Raw genomic sequence first — 21042 nt, 5'->3', positions numbered from 1 at the left:
TGATGTGGTTGTGGTTAAATTTGTCACGGTATATATGTTTGCATACTGGCCAATATTATTGGACCATAGAGACTTTTTACACGACATGCAAACTTGTGTAGTAAAGCACTGATGCAGTGTTTACAGCCCTGGCATGTGGGGGAATGATTTTTAAATATGAGACAGATGGATAGTGTTATAGTTAGCGGTGCGACACTACTTCAATTCATACTGTTATCCTTTGGATTCATGTTGCATAAAGTCTTTATGATTGTGTGTTCAGTTGTGATTGATTCAACATTGGGATTTACTTCTCTTTGTCAACGCAGATACTGTATTGTATACAGTGGTCATTGATATCTGCCTACAAGGCAATCATTCTTGTACACGAACATTCCAATATGTATTGCACACAAAAATGGCTAGAGCTTTGCAAAACTGCAGGACAACTCCGAAATGAGTCAAAAGCAAGTAGGAACTTCCCAAAATGAAGTTCCTACTTCCTACCCTACTGAAGACAGCAATAGAGTTATGTGTGATAGGAGAATTACCCACCCCTCAATGTGTTACATAGGGATGTCCTGATACTGATACTTTCATATTAAAATCATGTTATGTCCTAGTGAGATTATTTAACCGCAAAATATAGTTTGCATGTAATTTAAATGTCAGTGCTTGTGAATGTGTGGAGACAGTGTTGTGCTGATGCTGGCTGCTCAAACCTTTTAAAGCTCCTCTTTGGCTCATACAGAGAAAACACCATCATGAGCATCACAATCTCTGTTTGTAGCAGATGACAGTAAACAGAGTGCAAATTCACGTTGTAGTACATACAGAGTACATACTTATTTAATCAAATAGCAGCATATTGCGGTTTAATAATCACTTTGAGTCACGTAGCGACCGGCTTTTCCAGAGCAGGAATCTGCCGTCATAAGTTAGATCTCCTTGATTAAAACAACACAGAAACACTTCAAAATAAAAGAGCTGTCAGAATTAAAGATACATTTGTAGCTAAAAGCATGACAGAAAAATACCACTACTGTAAAGTTATGTAATACTACTACTATTTTGATGATGAAATTTAATGAACTGTTGATTTGGAGTTTAGGGAAAAAATGAAAGAAAAAGAAAAAACAGGTATTGGACTCAGTATTGGCGAGTACCACAAATGAAAATAAAAATGGTATTGGGACATCCCTAGTTTTACATTTCCAATGGCTCTTTCCTGTCTAAGGGGTTTATTTTTGGCCTGACTTCTTGCAAGTTGCAATGTGGATCAGACTTTAAGCTGATAGTCAAAAGTCTGGCTATGCAAGACTAAGAGTGTGTTCTGCCTCTGTTTTGAACGTTTGCTTCTTTTTTTAAAACGCATGTCAAACTGACCATATCTGAAACTTTACAGCCACTGTAGGATTTATGGGCCAGATTAAAAAAAAAATCATCATGTGCCTCTGCATGTGCCTCATGAAGCTTTTTACTTCACAAACAACCACAACGACCATCTTAAGCTGCCATCACAGCCTGAAACTATCCATTAACAACTTTAAATTAGACACAGAAGGCATTAGCCCAGCATTTCAAAAATTCCCCATTTTCCTCCTCTCTAGGGAAAATGGTCTTAATGATTTAGATCACCATGACAACGTAGGTAATGTGTCTATGCCAGGCTGAATGTTTACCTGTGTTTGCCAGACAGGGATGTGGATTCGGTGGAGAGATGGACATCATTTACAGTACACAAGGCTAAATCGACCCCAGTTCCACAACTGTTCATTGAATTGAGTAGAGAAACAAGCAGAGAAAGGCTGTTTTGACTGGACTTTAAGACAGGTTGCTATTTAAGTGATTTGTTGCTATGTAATAAAGTCATAGCTTGTAGTAAATAAAAACGGCATTTGTCCATGTTATTTTGCTTTCTCAGTTCTGCTGCTTCTAAAAGAAAATTCTAATTGCTCAATATTTATATATACCACTATTTTCCTAAATTTACATCTGTTTTCCTATAAGGGTTACTTCTCTTCATTGCTTAGATCATATAGAAGACTTATTTTTTTATTTTTTTTTGCCTCCGCAAAAGTCGCCGTCGGGATGCTGATGGTATTGTGGGTGCTTGCCAGGGTGCTGCTCTGTGGTTGCTAATGTGTTCTGTGTGGTTTTTAGCATGGTGATATGTGGTTGCTAGGTTGTTAAGGTGGTTGCTAGGGTGTTGCTATATGGTTGCTTACCAGCCGAAGTCAAAAGAGAGTACCCAAATCTCTCTGATATAATGGTCCCTTAAGTCCCTCCTTCAGTGTGTGGAATTTTTTCCACCCATTTTATCATCTAGCAGGAAACATTTATAAGATTGCTTAAAAAAGTTAAAGCACACCTCTCCTCAACAAGCCACGTGATTTGAGGTATCATTCATAACCGTAGCAGAAACATTGTGGGACAAGTCAAAAACATAGGGTAGGGGTTTGTTCAAAAAGTTCAAAATTCAATAATAATAGTAATGCTTGCCTTTGTAAACACCACTGATAACATGTTCATGATGAAAGTCTTTTAATTCTGTCTTGAGTATTAGACTTGGAATAGGAGCATAAATCATTACAACAAAATGCAAATTACTGTATGTTTCCATAATGCACAATAAAACGTCAAAAGGGATTCTCCTATTTTATTACATGTACATCTGAGACCAATTTGTAAATTTCCACTTGCATATGTTTATACGAATGGCTGATGTTCAAGAACAATTGTCCTCGGTCTCCTTTTAATGATGGAGAATGATCTAGGTGAAGGGAAGTGTGAGTGGAAGAAAGCAGAGGTGAAGAGAAAAGACAGCTCTGTTTAAAAGAAAACAGCTGCTGAGAGTATTTGCACTCTGCTGATTTACCGTCAGAGAGGAATTTACGGGAACAGGGCAAATTTCGAACATAACACACAATTTTTTGCTCTCTCTTTCCCATAGAACTCAATCAGACACAACCTGTCCCTGCACAGTAGGTTTGTCCGTGTGCAGAATGAGGGCACGGGCAAGAGCTCTTGGTGGATGCTCAACCCTGAAGGCGGCAAGAGTGGCAAATCACCCCGACGCCGAGCTGCCTCCATGGACAACAACAGCAAGTTTGCCAAGAGCAGAGGGCGAGCGGCAAAGAAAAAGGTAAAGAAAAAGATGTTAGAGATGGGACATTTATATTTCAATATACAGTATTACAATATTTTACCTTACAGTACTGTCGAATTATATTCTAACACCAAGGAACAATATTTTTGTTTAAATTTCCGTTTTTTTTACAATACTATTTTTTTGGGGGAAAAAAGAACACAACTTGACTCAAAGATGAAGTGTACTGCGGCATTAGGTCAACGAACATTCAGAAACATTTGACCAAAATGGAATCTCTGAACCATCCAAGAATATATGTCTATATAGTAACTTGCATTTCATTTTTCAGGATGTCCATACAGATCTTCCATACAATACTACAAGGGTTTTCATGTAATGATATAACTAAAATATTGTATGACCAGATCCCACACCTTGCGTATACTTCTATTATCTGTGTGCTATTACGTCTCATGCACAATTGAGCACTCTAACATTTCAACGTATAGTCTTTTGACCACAACTAGTAAACACTGTTTCCAGAAAAACTGGGCTTCACACAGACAGTCCATTCATACTGTGCCGAATACAAAATTTGCATCTTGTGTACTGTGCGCAAGACACACCAGCATGTGAAAACTCCTTTAAAGCTGCAAAGCAGACAATTCTGTGATCTCTTTGATAAACAGTTTGTACTCCAACTATTTATACATAGTTACGTTTACAAGTATTGTTCTCACGACTGGTTCTATTCATTTCCATATTTATAGCTGGCTCTGCAGGGTGGGCCTGAGGGGGGTGCAGAAAGCCCTGGATCTCAGTATGGCAAGTGGCCTGGTAGTCCGAACTCCCACAGCAATGACGACTTTGATGCCTGGACAGCTTTCCGGCCTCGCACCAGCTCCAATGCCAGCAATTTGAGCGAGCGTCTCTCACCCTTCATTGATGACGAACTTGGTGACTCTGATGTCCACATGGTTTACCCAGGCCCTGGCTCAGGGACCAAAATGACCTCCACCCTCCCCAGCTTGTCTGAGATGGCTGGTTCTCTAGGACACAGCGGCTCTGAAAATGTCATGGAGAACCTTCTAGATAACCTCAACTTGCTCTCACCTAAGAACCCATCGGTGGGGTCGGCAGGAGGGCCCGGGTCAGTGTCCAACCAATCCTCGCCCTCCTCCCTCATGCAGGCCAGCCCTGGTTACTCCCCCTACAACTCCCCAGGTCTAGCCGCGGTCAACCAGCAGACCCAACAAGACTATCGTAAGTGTCTCTATGGCCAGGCAGGAATGGGCAGCATGTCCTCCATGCCAATGCAGCCTCTGCCAGAATCCAAGCCCAGCTTTGGTCCTGGTCCAGGATCCATGGGCCAGTTTAATTGCACAGCAGGGTTATTAAAGGAGCTTCTGACATCTGACGGGGAGCCTGGAGAGCTCATGCCCTCCGTGGACACTGTTGTTTCCCAGTCAATTGGAGGCGGTGGATGTATGCTGCCTCCTTACAGCAGTGCCCGGAATGAACTTATGGGAGGTGGGGCTTCTCACACTCGCACCCTCTCCCATCCGCACAACATGCACAGACAAGCACGACCCCCATCAGTGGCGATGAACGTGCGGACACTGCATCCCTTGACTAGCATTGGCCACAGCAGTGCTGCTGGACGACTGGAAAGCATCAAAACAGCCATGCAGGTGCAGTATGGTGGCGCTGCACATCTTGGTTGTGGGCTCCCACCTTACTGCAATGTCAACAGCAATGGATACGGCCGTAGCCCAGGGCTGATGCCACACCAGCAGCACCAACACCTGGAGAAGCTGCCCAGCGATCTGGATGGGATGCCCGTGGAGCGATTCGAATGCGACGTGGAGTCCATATTACATGACACGCTCATGGACGGAGAGTCGCTGGACTTCAACTTCGACCCCATGGCCACCCAACAGGGTTTTGCACCTCACAGTGTAAAGACCACCACGCACAACTGGGTGTCTGGGTAAGAATTATTCTCTTACGTTACAGCAGTTTTTCCAAATTCGAATCCTGGTGTACATCCAACACTTCACATTTTGAATATCTTTCTTATTTGACACCCAATTCAGGTCATGGATCCTCTACTAAAGAGTTTATGAGTTTTATTTGGTGTGTAAGATTAAGGAGAACAAAAATGTGTTGTACTGATGGTAAACCAGGACCAGGATTAAGAAACACTGAATTACACAGTCAGTCAAGCATCGTGGTACCCAATAAAGATGGCATTCAATTATGTTTTAGAAACCGAATAGCAATAACTTGCAAGCCAACAAAGTTTAGATCTTTATTCCCACAACTGTGCTCAAAAGACCAGAATCTATGGTCACCAACTTAAGTTAAGGTGCTGCTTCCCAGTATGGGATGCTGGTGAGCTGATGTTCTTATTAGGCCTCTTAAAGGGTTAGTTCACCCAAAAATAAAAATAGCCCATTATTTACTCACCCTCAAGCCATCCTAGGTGTAAATTACTTTCTTCTTTCAGCCAAACACAATCGGAGTTATATAAAAAAATATCCTGGCTCTTCCATGCTTTATAATCGGAATGAATGGTATCTAAGATTTTGAATCCCAAAAAAGCGCATCCATCCATCAAAAAAGTAATCCATATGGCTCCAGGAGGTTAATAAAGGACTTCTGAAGTGAAGCGATGCATTTTTGTAAGAAAAATATCCATATTTATAACTTTATATACTATAATCTCTGGCTTCCGTTAATGGCTGTCCGCATGTTCATGAGAGAGTTGAGTTCTGGTGTATGACGTAGGCGTAGTTTAATCTCCGGTGAGAAGTCACGAACACAAAAGGGCAGAGGATAGAGGAAGCCAGTGAATTCGTGGACGGCCGTTACCGGAAGCCAGTGATTGTAGTTTATAAAGTTTTTATTAACCCCCTGGAGCTGTATGGATTACTTTTTTGATGGATGGATGTGCTTTTTTGGGCTTCAAAATCTAAGGTACCATTCATTCCGATTATAAAGCTTGGAAGAGCCAGGATATTTTTTGACCTATCATCCTATACACCTAGGATGACTTGAGGGTGATAATTTTCATTTTTGGGTGAACTAACCCTTTAACTAGCTTCACCTGAAAGAACATACTGGTGACTGTAAGCTTTGCTGGTGAATAGCAAGCCTGGTACACTGGCTACACCAGCACCAAACCAGCATAATCCATCCTAGACCTGCATGGTAATTCTGCATGGAATTTACTAGACACCAACTGAATTTTTCATTACAATATCTTCTTGTTTTATAGGTAAAAACTACACATCTCAACTGGAGATCAGCAATGCTGAGCAGCTGTATACACCGATCCAAACCTAACATGAATCCCTCATCAAGGACCTCAATTAATACTTCTTCTTTCACAGAGGTGGTGCAATACGACCTCACACTGCCAAGCAAATGGGCTCAATGTGGAGCTAATTTACAAAAACACTTTTCCTCCGACACTGGGACTTAAATTCAAACCAAGTGCCAAACCAGGTGCCTGTGAGCCATAGCCAAATTGACAAGCTTAATTTTGTTGCCTTTTTCTCACTGTAGAGAACCAGTGGTCAAATCAGGACAATGACAACCTGAGGCCCTTACAGCTGCTGCAACACATACATAAACCAATGTCCACACAAATATTATACATTTGAGGCAAACTGTGATAAGGCAGAACCACCAAATTCAACATCTGGCACCACAAAAGTACATATGATACTCATTGAAGCAGCGACATGCATGTTAATAGATCTCTTTTAAATGTCGCGTTGTCAGTTTAAAGTGCTACCCTGCAATATATGTTGAGGGTTATAATGCGTTCGTGCTGTGCTTCATGGAGACTTCATGATTGGCCTTATTGTGAAGAAGAACTGGAACAGCCTGGAATGACTGTAAATAGATTCATTTACAAAAGGTCCTGAACAAACACAATCTCAAAAAAGTTAGGGAAATTTTCGGTGACTAGTTGAACTACGTCAAACACAGCGTATCGTAACACTTTTGTTTCTGTCACGTCAGTCAGCGTATGTGACATTGTGCAGATGTACTACATTTCTAAAGAGTGTGTTACTATAACTTGGTATACAGAGAGTTTACACAATGATATCAACAATCAGGGCAACAGATTTAATGTTGTTTTGTACAAACTGGATCTGACATTTTACATATTGGTGGTCTTACACAAAAGGGTGTTTCTCATTCGAATTGTACACATCTTTCAACATCTTTTGTAAATACATGAAATATATATTTCAAAGGCATATTAAGTAGAAATATTGAGGGTTTTCTTTCTTTTTGTATTATCTGAATTATTGTTATTGCTGTTTATTACTGGCTTCAACTGACAATAAGCTGTGTATAGTGCATTTCAGCAGAGTTTTGGGGCCCTCAAAGAACAAAAACTCAATTTTTTGAATATTTCACTAGTGTTTTTCTACTTTGAAAAAGTACATTGTGGCCCATATAAGAGCAGAATGGGAAATAAAAGATTGAGACTTTATGAAGATCTCGGTCTGAAAATTCCCTTCATAAGAAAACTTGACATTTTGAAAAATTGTTGGATTTGTGTTTAAAAGGACAGTTTACTCAAACATTATTATTCTGTCACCATGCACTCACCCAATGTTGTTCAAAACCTTTATTTCTTTCTTCAGCTGAAATCAAAAGTATATTATAGGTACAATGTTAGCCTCAGTAACCATTCTCTTTCATTGTATTGAAAAAAAGAGACTCACACACAGTCAAACAGTGTTCCATGGACAAAAAGAAAGTCATGTGGGTTTGGATCAACATTAGGGTGAGTAAATGATGACAGAATTTTCATTTTTGGGTGAACTATCCCTTTAAGTATTGCTCACAGGGCCCCCAATGCCATTAGATCCTTGTGACAGTGGCTGATATTGTAGTTCAGAATAACAGCACAAGAAGACTCTCCTATGCATTTGCCACCGTATTGAATCTGTTCCTGTAGTAATTCAACAGTCCTCTGCCTTTAAGAAAATGTAGAGCATTTTTAAAAACATTATTTATTAGGCTAAAGAAGAAGCGATGTGATTGAATCATATCACAGTGTATAATTTACACTTATATTGTATTTCTATTTAATTTCTCTTCTCTCACAAATTTTAAACACTGTGATGTATACGTACTAATTTTGTGGTGATTTTCCAAGATTGTTCTGCCTCAAAAACATCTCTTGAACTCAAAGTATACCCATCTTTTTTCATTTGCACATGCATATCTCACTCCCTTTTCTGCAGATTTCAACAGATTTGGTTATTTTGCACCTATATGCAGACATTTAAACGTTGCAAACTGGCAAGTGTACTGTATATTGAACCAGGGTGAAAGTATCATTGATCATTCATTAAAGACTTTGTTCGAAATGATTTCTTGAATAGTGTTATAAAACAGATATCGAAGACATTTTTATGCTTTGTAGATTTAAATATGTGAGGTGCTGACTAATGGACAGTTATTTTTAAATGATTAATGTTATTAAAGAGTTTTTTTTGTATAATTTGGGGACACTTACAATGTGTCCCACCTAGGCACGACGTGATAAAAGCTCACTTCCATGTAAATCTGAGTTTTTATCCTACTCTGCCGCGATGAGCAACAGGGCATTTTGTCAGTTGTTTGGTTTCTATTTCTTTGCCGTTGTGCTTGGTAGCCCCGCCCACAATAAAATCTCATTGGTCCAAAAACAGTCTGGATCCAGAAGTAAAAATCGTATTCATTTTTTCCATAGACAAATAGATTTTGAATGATAACTTCTTAACCTTCTTAGCTCGGAGGTTGTTAATCAATGGTTGAAGCCATTTGTCCGTGATATTTAATTTGATATAAAAATAAAAAAAATTAACATTCCTGGTGAAAAACTAAACAACCTATAATCCTGAATAAGAAAAATCCACCAATCAGAGAATGGTGGCAAACAAATCACACCAAAAGTGCTTTGCAGTGACCGCCCACTCCTATGAAGCACGTCGAATTACATAATTTAGTCTCCCTGTACTCTCAAAATACTTACTACAATTTACATATATTTTATCCTTATAATCAACGCTTTTAAATCAATAGTTTTACATTTGTCATTCGCACTGCATCATGGGATGAAATCAAGTACACAGTCTTTTTCCTTTTTTTTTTGCAAACAATTTTTTTTTTGTTTCAAATCAAAGTTTGTAATGTTGTGATGCATCTTTTATAAAGCTGGTATTTTTTGTTTTGTTTTTAAATCTCTATGGAAAAAATGAATGAGAAAAATACTTCCAGAATCAAGACGGTTGAGAAAAAGGGTGCTGTTTTATTCCTGTGGCGTTCTAGCCCCGCCCACAGTACAATTGAATTGATCCAAAATCCTGCACCACATATTGGCATAGTAAACAATCAAATATGTTCTGATTGGCTGTGAACGTGTGGCATCATGCAGCATTTCCGCTCTCAGTGTGGACAAATGGTCAGATGTCTGTTAAATTCACAAACATCTCACGTCATTAAATGAATATCCATTTACCTCTGACCCACACTGCCTCAGTCAACACAGATCCAGTATATTTTACAAAAATGACTGTGTCCACCATTAATATCCATAAAACACAAAGCATGGCATACATATGCTTTGTGAATTTAGCATGTGACCCCACCTATGGGGTCACCTGTGTACTTTGATGATAATTATTTGACCGAGTTTGCGATATTTGATATTTTATAGAGCTGTGGAGTCGATTTAACGTCGCTTGTTAGTTCATAGTTCTGACGAATATGAAGTATATTTAGAGAGTAGAAGATAATTTACATGCAACGCCGTTATCCTTGTATTTAGCAGCAGCTTGTAGAAAAACAATATATATATATATATATATAAAATTGAAAAATAAATTGGAGGAAAATGTCTTGTTCGGTTTGGACCAATTTTTTTGAAAAACTATAAACTGTAAATCAAAATATTGCACTTTTTCCATAAATATAATGAGTTCTCTTAGAGAGAGAAGACAGAATTGAAGATGATCTATATTGAAAAAAACTGTTACATTTCTTAACTTATGTACAGAAATGATTTGATTCACAATCAAAAGATGATATAACTATCTAAAAGGTGCAATTTGTTTATATAGTTGAGAAGTCAAAAGAGAAACTGATTGAAGACAATGTTATTCTGACTAATGCCAATACTGACATATATGTATATTGTATCTTCATTCTTTAGTTTGTCAGCTGTGAGCAAACAGTTTGTGAAATGTGAGGCCATAGCACTAGTTTTGCTCTTGATGCTGCTGTAAAAAGCCATGTGTATATAAATGATGTTATATAAAGACGAATCTAAAGTGACTGTCTCTCTTTGTTTACTCAAAAGCATGCTGGGAAAGGTTTGGGGTGGTTCTTACCTAATGCACATGGGGAGATTTTGACATTTTCACAAAAACTCTGGATGAACAGCATGGTTCCCCCGAAGAAGATACTGTGTCTCCTATTGTGATTCACAGAAGAAAGAAAGTCATACATGTTTGAAACAGTATGAGGGTGAATAAATAAATGACTCGAGGCACTTTTAAAGGAGTCATTTAAAGGTGCTAATAGCAAATAAATCCTAGTAAATGTTTCTAAAAAGTGGAGCACATTCACTGTTCAGCCTGAAATACCTTTCTCCTCTCAGTCACAATGAACTCAGTCACCCCACTTCAGGCTTCAGGTCTTTTCTGGCTCCTCCTCTGCTCTGAGATGTGATCTGCTCGGGGTTTCTTGAGCCAGATGGTCTTGTGGAAAGCAATCGTGTGAAAAGCTGTGGGGATCTTTGTCCTGGCTTTGATAGTAAAGGACGCCAGGAAAAAGAAAGTGCAGAACTGGCACTTTTTTCGCTGTACACTTCTCTCCAGGTCTGGGTGTTGGATTTCTATTATGGTTCTGGCTTCCAGCTGGGGCCTCGTTACTAGAACGATCTTGACGTTGAGCCCTGATCTCCCTGCCGTTGGAAAACACCCAACCAAGAGAGTTATCTGGATCCAATATACAGTGGGGCCCAAAAGTCAAAGACCACCAGTAAACGTGCACTTTACAATAAGGTTGTACATATTCAGGGGCGTAGCAGTCCGTTTAAAAGTGTGGTTTTATTTTTACAATATGGTTTTATTCACTGATATGAACTAGCAATGAACAATAATTTTACAGCATTTATTAATCTTGGTTCATTTTTATTTCAACGTATACTATTACATTAAGCCATTTACACAATTAGTTATATATAGTTCTCACTTTAGATTAAGTTATGCAAAATACTTTGCTACGAATTAGTCAATGCTTATTACAATCGTTATAATGCAGCATTAATAGCTAAAGTGTTTCTAAAACAGTAATAAATGCATGAATTAATTATAAATGTATGTCCAATTACATTTTGTGGAATGCGGTGCGTGTGAGTTCTCCGTGTGTGCGTAAGTTCGTGTGGATGGCAGCCAACTGCATTTATGGCCGTTACATTGCAGAGGGCACAATGCATGACAGGCAGGCAGAGGGTTACATGAGGACACAGATGTGATGCTAGTACAGTCCAATTACATAGGTATGTATCATTTCTTTATTAACTATACATTCATGCCTTCTTAATGTTGTAATAAACACTTCTTTAGGACTGGTTTGCATCAACTACTATACATCAGTTAATTATTTTATCATTTGTTTAGGGATGAATAACATCTAACAAACTGCTATGAACTATTTAAGCAATAATTAGCTACTGTGAATACAAAACAATAATAAACTATTTTAATGTAGTTTATTAATGTATTTATAATTTAAGAGCAATTAATTAAATATAAGCAAATGTGTTACAATAGTTTGTACCATATAGTTATTATAAAGTGATACCCATTTCAATTTCATTAAAAGTTGTATATGTTAACATTTGTTAATACATTATAAACTAACATGAACTTACATTGAACAATGAATAAACTGTTGCCTATTAATCTTGATTAATATTAATTTATAAATATACTATTGTTCATTGTTTTTATGTAAAAAAATATATACAGTTTGTATATGTAGAAATTAACATTAAACAATAAAGAAAATTCTCTCATCATTTACTCATCCTTGTGCCATCCCAGATGTGTATGCCTTTCTTTCTTCAGCTGAACACAAACAACGATTTTCAGAAGAATATCTCAGCTCTGTAGGTCCATACAATGCAAGTGAATGGTGGCCAGAACTTTGTAGCTCCACCCAGTCTTATATCACTTCTGAAGACATGGATTTAAACACTGGAGTCATATGGATTACTTTTATGTTTTGTTTATGTGATTTTTGCTACAAATGTCTGATCACCATTTACTTGCATTGTATGGACCTACAGAGCTGAGATATTAAAAAATATATATATATTAATTTGTGTTCTGCTGAAGAATGAAAGTCATACACACATGGGATCAGGGCTGGCCCATCCTACAGGCAATACAGGTGACCGCCGACGTGTCTGACAGGAACCCGCAAACATGTGCAAAGCATATGAACAAGTCACAGACTATAAAACACTGATGACTTTTAATTTGAAACTCTCCGCAGTCCAATGGTTTCCAAAACACTTACACACTGAATAACGTGCAATGGTCGTGGACCTGATCATTTAACACAAATCACAACTATGGTGATCACAAAAAGACAAATAACTGAAAGTGACAACCAAAAAAAAATAATAGCAGTATTTAAAATCGGCAAGAAGCTAAGCAGTGCACTCTGATTCACAGTATTATTAGCCAGGAAGGAATTCAGACACTGCTGATATAAAAACGCAAAAAATAAATCTGCAAAGATGTCAGCTCTCTAAGAGAAATGTGTTTATTCTTTAAATTTGTTTACAAATATATACATGCATTTCAATGTGTTATGTTAATAGGCCCTATTTAAAATATGTTCTTTTATTTATAAATAATTATACGTTACCTTATTTTCCCTTATGTTTTAACTTTTATTAACTTTTGCACACATTCTGGACAACTTTTTGTTTTCATTTATTTTGTTGCTCTAAATAAACATTTCAAGCATTTTCATCAGAATTAGCAACAATTGTCAGTGTCCTATACAATTAAAACTATCCAAAACTATTTTAAACAGCATTTTCTTATTTAGGGTAACTTTAATGGGTAACACTTATGGTTGTATTTGTTAACATTAGTTAATAATCTTATTTAATGTTAATTTCTACATATACTAGTCCATTTTTAACATTAGTTAATACATTATTAACTGACATGTACAAACAATAAACAATTGTATTTTTATAAATGGACATTAGCTGAGATTAATAAATGCTGGAAAATCATACAATACACTTTTTAATTACCTATTGCAAACATAGTAAAATGTTCACCAGTCATTATCATACTTGCAGTTTCAATGACCTCATATTCATTGGGACACTTGTTTATTTGTACTTCAAGAAAAAAGTTGAACATATTCCTGTTCATGGATTGGTGGTGGTTTAGTGGGCTAAATCACAGAACTGTTAATCAGAGGGTTGCTGGTTCGATCCCCACAGCCACCACCATTGTGTCCTTGAGCAAGGCACTTAACTCCAGGTTACTCCAGGGGGATTGTCCCTGTAATAAGGGCTCTGTAAGTCACTTTGGATAAAAGCGTCTGCCAAATGCATAAATGTAAATGTAAAATGTATGTTGGGAAAAAAAGCTATATGACACGTTATTTGTCCTCTACCGAGCTATACGGTATAATGCTACTTTTATTGTGCTTTCTATTAAACAAATCTACTCATCACGTTTACAGTGGTTCTATGGATGTTTTAAAGTTATGACAATTTTCACACCAGGGGTGGGGATGCATTTTTATAATTTTGCCTAGGGCCCCACAAACCCATAGGCCAGCCCTGTCTGGGATGGTAAATGATGAGATCATTAAACATTTGTGGGTGAACTCTCCCTTTAATATTATGTATTGTGTATACAACCTTATTGTAAAGAGTAAAGTTTTATATATCAATAAAAGTTTGATTGCAAAATGTATATGATTATCAGAATTTGTTAGTATTTGCTAGATATTGGCTTGGACTACACAAGTTTGTGCAAAATCTAATGATCCATGTTATCACAGCACGATTTGTTATGAAAATGAAATACAAAGAGCATTTTATACAGTATGCTTTAGCAACTGAAGCAAGAAAGTCTGACTTTCGTGCACAGAAATGAACTTGGTCAATGTCACAAATTTTCTTTCATGTAATCAGTGACCTTGAAATCCTTGAAACTATTGATGTTCTAATTTATATAAAAAAAAAAGTTTATTTAAATGGATATATATATATATATATATATATATTTTTCCATTTAAATGTCCCCAATTATGCTTCTTTGCTCAGTGTGGTCCAGAGTTCCTTTTAAATGGCATGTGCTGACAGAGAGGAAGTGTGGGGAGGAGGAGGGGACACCACCCCCTTTGACGGCCTCTCATGAGTAGACTCCTGTGGAATGCGGTGTGTGTGAGTTCTCCGTGTGTGTGCGTAAGATCGTGTGGATGGCAGCCAACTGCATATATGGCCCTTACATTACAGAGGGCACAATGCATGACAGGCAGGCAAAGGGTTACATGAGGACACACAGATGTGACACTAGTACAGTCTAGGATTATTTCAAAGTGGATTTTCAAGTTCTCTTCATCCGCCTCCTGTGTATTATTGTGTGAATAAATAAGGATTTAATCTTTTGGCACCTCCTAATTCTTCAGATATTTAAAAAACAAACATTTGGAGTAAAGAAAAATACCACAGACACCTTATTTAAAGAACAAAGCATTACTCTTACTATTAATCTGGTCTCATAGAATCCCATAATTATACCTTTTAGATTTTTACCTGGCTCAATGTACGTATCGTGTCAGTTTCCCAATGAAATGAACACTAGAGGCGCTAAAACAGCAATGAGGAGTTGACATGCGAGCCGAAAGTGTCATAGAAGCACCACAAATCATATGGTTTTCCAGCAATTGCATTTTTCATTTCATAATTGCTTTTCTGAATCTATCGGTTAGGTTTAGGTTTAAGGTAGGAAAGTAGGTTTTATTGATTTAAATATTGAAAACCTCACCTGTTTGGGAGAAATGTATTTTAGTGCCACACAGTGGACATTTTACCACGGAACTGCTGCGATATGCGGAAGGAACCACATAATATCATTTTGCAAAAACATCGCCACAGTCACATAATATTAGGGTTAGGGTTTTGAACAAACCACAGAATTGCAAATATGAAACTTCTGTATCTCCAGCCGTGGCAAAAAGTATTGGCAGTGACATACATTTTGTGTTTTGCAAAGTTTGCTGCTTCAGTATTTGTAGATAATTTTTTCACATGTTTCTATGGTATAGTGGAAAACAATGATACGCATTTCATGAGTTTTAAAGGCTTCTATTCGCAAAAACATTCAATATATGCAAAGAGTCAATATTTACAGTATTGACACTTGTTCTTCATAACCTCTGCAATTCACTCTGGCATGCTGGATATCAGCTTCTGGGCCAAATCCTGACTGATGCCGATCAATTCTTGCTGTAGTAGTGCTCGGAGTCTGCTTGTCCCCTCGCCTTTTGAGGATTGACCACAGGTTCTCAATGGGATAAAGATCCGGGATTTGCCTGGCCACGGATCCAAATTTTCAATGTAATGATCTCCGAGCCACTTCATTATCACTCTTGCCTTGTTACATGGTGCTCCATCATGCTGGAAAATGCACAGATCATCACCAGATTGCTCCTGGATCGTTGGGAGAAGTTGCTCTTGCAGGACAGTTAGATACCATTCTTTATTCATAGCAGTGTTTTTTGGGCAGAATTGTGAGAGAGCCCACTCACTTGGATGAAAAGCAATGTTGATTCAGGACGCTTCACTGTTGGCACGACACAGGACTCATGGTAGCGTTCACCTTTTCTTCTCCGGACTATCAATTTTCCAGATGTCCCAAACAGTCGGAAGGGGGCTTCATCAGAGAAAATATCTTTGCACCAGTACTCTGCTGTCCAATCCATATACTTCCTGCAGAATTTCAATCTTTCCTTGATGTTTTTCTTGGAGAGAAGTGGCTTCTTTGCTGCCCTTCTTAACAACAGGTCATTGTCCAAAAGTCTTCACCTCACTGTGTGTGCAGATGCACTCACACCAACCCTCTGCCAATATTGAGCAAGCTCTGCACTGATGGTGACACGATTCCGTAGCTGACTCCTCAGGAGGAGACGGTCCTAGCACTTGCTTGACACTCTGGGACATCCTGAAGCCTTCTTCACTGTAGTTGAACCTCACTCCTTGAAGTTCTTGATGATCTGGTAAATGGTTCTTTCAGGTGCAATATTCTTTGCAGCAATTTCCTTGCATGTGAGGCTATTTTGATGCAAAGAAATGATGGCTGGATGTCTTTCTTTATAGGTAACGATTGCTAACAAGTACACAATGATTGGAAGCAATTCTTCCCTCTTTTTATAGCAATCAGTCTGCTCTTAAAATCCAATCAGAGTGGTAGAGTGATTTCTCTTGACTAGTACTCGTTCACACTTTCCCAGGTGCTGCTGATATGATTAGTGAAATTATGTTAGCTGGTCATTTTGTGCCAGGACCAAAAAACAGTGAAATTTGTGTTTTTGAGATAAAGTTCATTTTTTTGGCCAATAAAGATTTTTGCAATTATTTAAAATGCATCTGATCACTCTGCACAATAATCTAGAAACAATGTGAATCAACACCACAACAACTGAAGCAGAAAACTTTGTGAAACAAAAGATGTATGTCACTTCCAATACTTTTGGCCATGGCTGTATACTGTAGAGAGCATTTTAATCCTTAATTAAATACTAATATACAGTATAGGGGCATCACTATAGCGTGTTTGTTGTGTTTATTTAGAGTCCCACAGACACCCTACACCAACCCCTACCCCTAAACCTAATCATACTTTATAAAAATGAAATATGGTTTTACTACAGTAACCACAGGATCACCATGGTATTTTATAGTAAAATCATAGCAACCACAAAATTAAACATGGTTACTATACTAACATCATATTACATATTACTGTAGTAACACCATGGTTAAAACCCTAGCTTTTGACAAAAAGCATGACTACTGCGATATTACTATTGTAATGGTTAATTTTACCCTGATCAAACTTTTCTCTCATCTCACTAACCACCACCGTGTCCAAATCACTGTGAGGAATTCAACCTACTATAAGTAGTATTAAAGGAAATTTTAAGAGTGGAGACTGTAAACAGAATGGGAAAAAGTTGGACAAAGGGCATGATCGAACCCTGGTCATCCACATGAAGCAAGCACATCCACACCATCATTACACCCCACACCAATGCAGCAACACAAGAGGCATTTGTCTTTATTATCCACGCTTGTGGCAGGTTCTATATACACCTAGTACAAATAGGCACTCTGATACAGTCCAGTATATATAAATACAGTGTGTACAGTATGTATAAAATGTAAGTTATTGATTGAAAATATATAATAGCTCTATAATTGGCATGTTCATGAGAGTGCATGATAGATGCAGTGATGTCCGATTCTTGAACAAATCGTTCTTTTGAGTCATATCCTTTCAATTAAACGTTTGATCAAATTCCCAAAACCGATCTGAATTGATCCATTTCTAGAGTTTGGCCCACTCACTAAATGATCCAGTTTCAGCAGTTAACAGATAAACAAAATGAATGCTTTTCATTTCTGCTCTAAAGTGATGTCGCGTTAGAGCTGGCCACGCCCACGACTGGTGACGGACTCCACCCTAATATCATAGATTCTCCCCCGAGTGATCTGCACACAGTCTGGCATTATTTCCTGCGCTGTCATATGTACCACTTTTACGTTTTTTTATTTTTTTTTATTTAAAGCAAACCAGCCCCAGGCCTCATTCACTTTCATTACATAGTAAAGAGCAACCAGGATGTTCTTAAAAAAATTAACATTTTGTTTTCTAAGAAAGAAAGTCATACAGGTATGGAATGACATGTGAGTGAGTAAATGAGAACAGATTTTTAATTTTTGGGTGGATTATTACCAATTTAAAATCCCATTCAGATGTAGAAAAATGCCTCCACAGCCAGGCTCTGTGAAAATCACCATGTCATTTGTGTTGTCATCTTAGAAGCTGCCTGATGTATTGTGGTATATATGATGGCCCTCCATATGGAGCGAGTTTACGGGCTCTGAAAAAGCACTCAGACCCTAAATTACGCGAGCTCTGCCAAGATTAAATGTAACCGGCACATTCATCAACCCACTTGGAAAGAGAAAGGGACGAGAAAAAAAGAGAAGCAGATGAAGCGAGCGCTCGTGTGAAGAGAGATGAGACGTCTCAGACTGCCGTCCTCAGTTGACTCCCCATTGGTGTGAAGACCACCCGGCTGAGTGGGAGCGAACTGTGCTAGACCACACGAGTGACACTACAGAGGATCGGGAATAACAAATGTGAAAAATTCTGCCTTTTGGATAATGGCATATTTCAAATACTTTAGTACTCTGAAGACCCTGAGGACATATTCACCTAGAACAATAAAAGTACCATAAAATTACTTGGTATGGCTTGTGGACATCTGACCTGTGTGCTTTATTCCAATCCTTGAAGAACAGATCAAAATATGGGGGGCAAAGAGAGGGGAGGGAGAGAAGACAGATAAAGGTGAGGCTGGGGTGTCAGGCAGAGCGAAGGAAGGAGAGGGGATGTCAAGCATTTGAATAATATAAATCTCAAATATGCAAATGTGACTTACAATGCTCGGCATTCACGCATTATCCTTTGCCTCTGAGGCTGGTCTTTGATGGCACAGAGGCAGAAACAATAAGAGCGAGAGGTAGCGCTGAGAATTTATTTATAATGGATACAAACTATAGTGGACATCAGTATATTAATGAAGCTGAATAGTATGTTGGCCTCCTTTCCTCCAAATTCTACGTGCTTTTTGATGTCACGGACATCCATACTGTTTGTTTACAGGTGTTAATAGCCTAATTGGGTCTTTCACAACTGTCAAACCCTCAGTTAAATTATGTATGTTGAAATACCCCCAAAACAGGAACAAGGCAAGAATTCAAAGTGGCAGTATTGGTCTTTATTTTGGCAGCAATTCTGAAACAGAATAATTCAGAACAGGACGAGAATCGTGAAACCCAATGAATCACTGATGTGATATACCTTGCTCGTAGGTTTTAGCCTATGCCAAATTCACAAAATATCCTTACTATACACATGGACACTGCAAACTGCCACATGCGAAACTGAGCAAGGTTGCTAATCCACAATCTATTGAAATTAGCGAAATACCCAATAAAAACTGGATGCACATTGAAGGCAAAAACAGAACGCACATTCATTAAAAAATCTTAAAATATTGGTTTGTCAGTAATGATCAATATACTGTATCATCCATACTGTAGAACGACTGGTCTCATTTTTATAATTATTTAGTTTTTATGTATTTGCTTTTAGTATTGTAGTATCGACTTGTTCCGGAAGTACCAGTACTTTTGACATTTCTAATTTTCAAATATTTATAGTGATTTTTTATAAATATCGTATATAATAAGTGTTCATTTAAATTCAGAAATGTTTTGAAATTTAGAAATGCATCGTATCGTGCTGTCATTTAATTGTACAATTTCCTGTATATTAGCGATTATCGACATACGTAGTTATCTGAATCGGCCATTAAAAAAACAAGATATATTGTTTGACAACTACTTGTTTTACAGGGGTAACCAAAACACCTGAACAGTTGAAAAAGCACACTCATTTATAACATTATCAACCCAAATTTTCAAAGTGTATCCAGCTATTTGCTTTAGATAATCAAGTCAACTCCATGTACTACGGTTCTTACCAATCCCTGGATTACAGCACAATTACTCACAAAAGAGTGCCGTAAAAATCAACATTTTGCAATTTCAAATTAGACACTAATATGCCGTTAAAACCTCCTCTATGAAAGAGCGGCTAAATGATTTATCAATCTAAGGATTTAATTGCCTTTGCTCCAATTACATGAACCCTACAGGCAGGTTTGCATTAAAACACCTACACAGCACATCAACTGTAACATGTGAAATGCTGTTGACATTTGTGGAAAACAATAATTAAATTCAAGAAGAAATATCACAGATAACATATCATTTATTTGCTGTTAAGGACAGATGACACCAAGAGAAAGATATCCAAAGTTATCCCAAATAACAGCAGATGTCATATTTTGAGATTGTTCCCCAAGTTTCTTAGTAAATGAGAAATCAACAACACACACACACACACACACACACACACACACACACACACACACACACACACACACACACACACACACACACACACACAGTTGTGTTTGCATGTTTTATGGGGACTTTCCATAGACATAATGGTTTTTATACTGTACAAACTTTATATTCTAACCCCTAAACCTAACCCTACCCCTAAACCTAACCCTCACAGAAAACTTTCTGCATTTCTACATTTTCAAAAAACATAATTTAGTATGATTTATAAGCTGCACAAAATGCCCCCACAAGGTCAAATATTTTGGTTGTTACTATCCTTATGGGGACATTTGGGCCACACAAATTGATAAATACATGCTTGCTCACACACAAACACACACACACACACACACACACACACACACACACACACACACACACACACATGTTGTGTTTCCATGTTTTATGGGGACTTTCCATAGACATAATGGTTTTTATACTGTACAAACTTTATATTCTATCCCCTAACCCTACCCCTAAACCTAACCCTCACAGAAACCTTTCTGCATTTTTACATTTTCAAAAAACATAATTTAGTATGATTTATAAGCTGTTTTCCTCATGGGGACCGACAAAATGTCCCCACAAGGTCAAAAATTTCGGGTTTTACTATCCTATCCCATTTGGTCCCCACAAAGTGATAAATACA

General features: G+C 37.8%; 1 protein-coding gene and 1 long non-coding RNA gene across 2 annotated transcripts in view; one reads left to right on the top strand and one right to left on the bottom strand.

Moving 5' to 3' along the window:
* Positions 1 to 10411, top strand: part of foxo1a (forkhead box O1 a) — a 64728-nt gene extending 54317 nt beyond the window's left edge. Inside the window, exons 2-4 of the mRNA XM_052109611.1 lie at positions 2933 to 3124; positions 3841 to 5060; positions 6351 to 10411. Coding sequence (XP_051965571.1) covers positions 2933 to 3124; positions 3841 to 5060; positions 6351 to 6354 — 1416 coding nt within the window. The 3' untranslated portion in view covers positions 6355 to 10411. The remainder of the gene's footprint in view (positions 1 to 2932; positions 3125 to 3840; positions 5061 to 6350) is intronic.
* Positions 2955 to 10856, bottom strand: LOC127631500 (uncharacterized). Its single transcript, XR_007968982.1, has 3 exons — positions 10729 to 10856; positions 10474 to 10556; positions 2955 to 3062 (listed from the first exon to the last, which is right to left on the bottom strand). It is a non-coding gene; the product is annotated as an uncharacterized LOC127631500 (long non-coding RNA).
* Between the last annotated feature and the right edge of the window lie 10186 nt (positions 10857 to 21042).

Source organism: Xyrauchen texanus, chromosome 38 (genome assembly GCF_025860055.1).
Source record: "Xyrauchen texanus isolate HMW12.3.18 chromosome 38, RBS_HiC_50CHRs, whole genome shotgun sequence".
In the NCBI taxonomy this organism is placed as follows: domain Eukaryota; kingdom Metazoa; phylum Chordata; class Actinopteri; order Cypriniformes; family Catostomidae; genus Xyrauchen; species Xyrauchen texanus.
The sequence above is the reverse complement of the archived record's forward strand: the minus strand, read 5'-3'. Positions and strand labels throughout refer to the sequence as shown.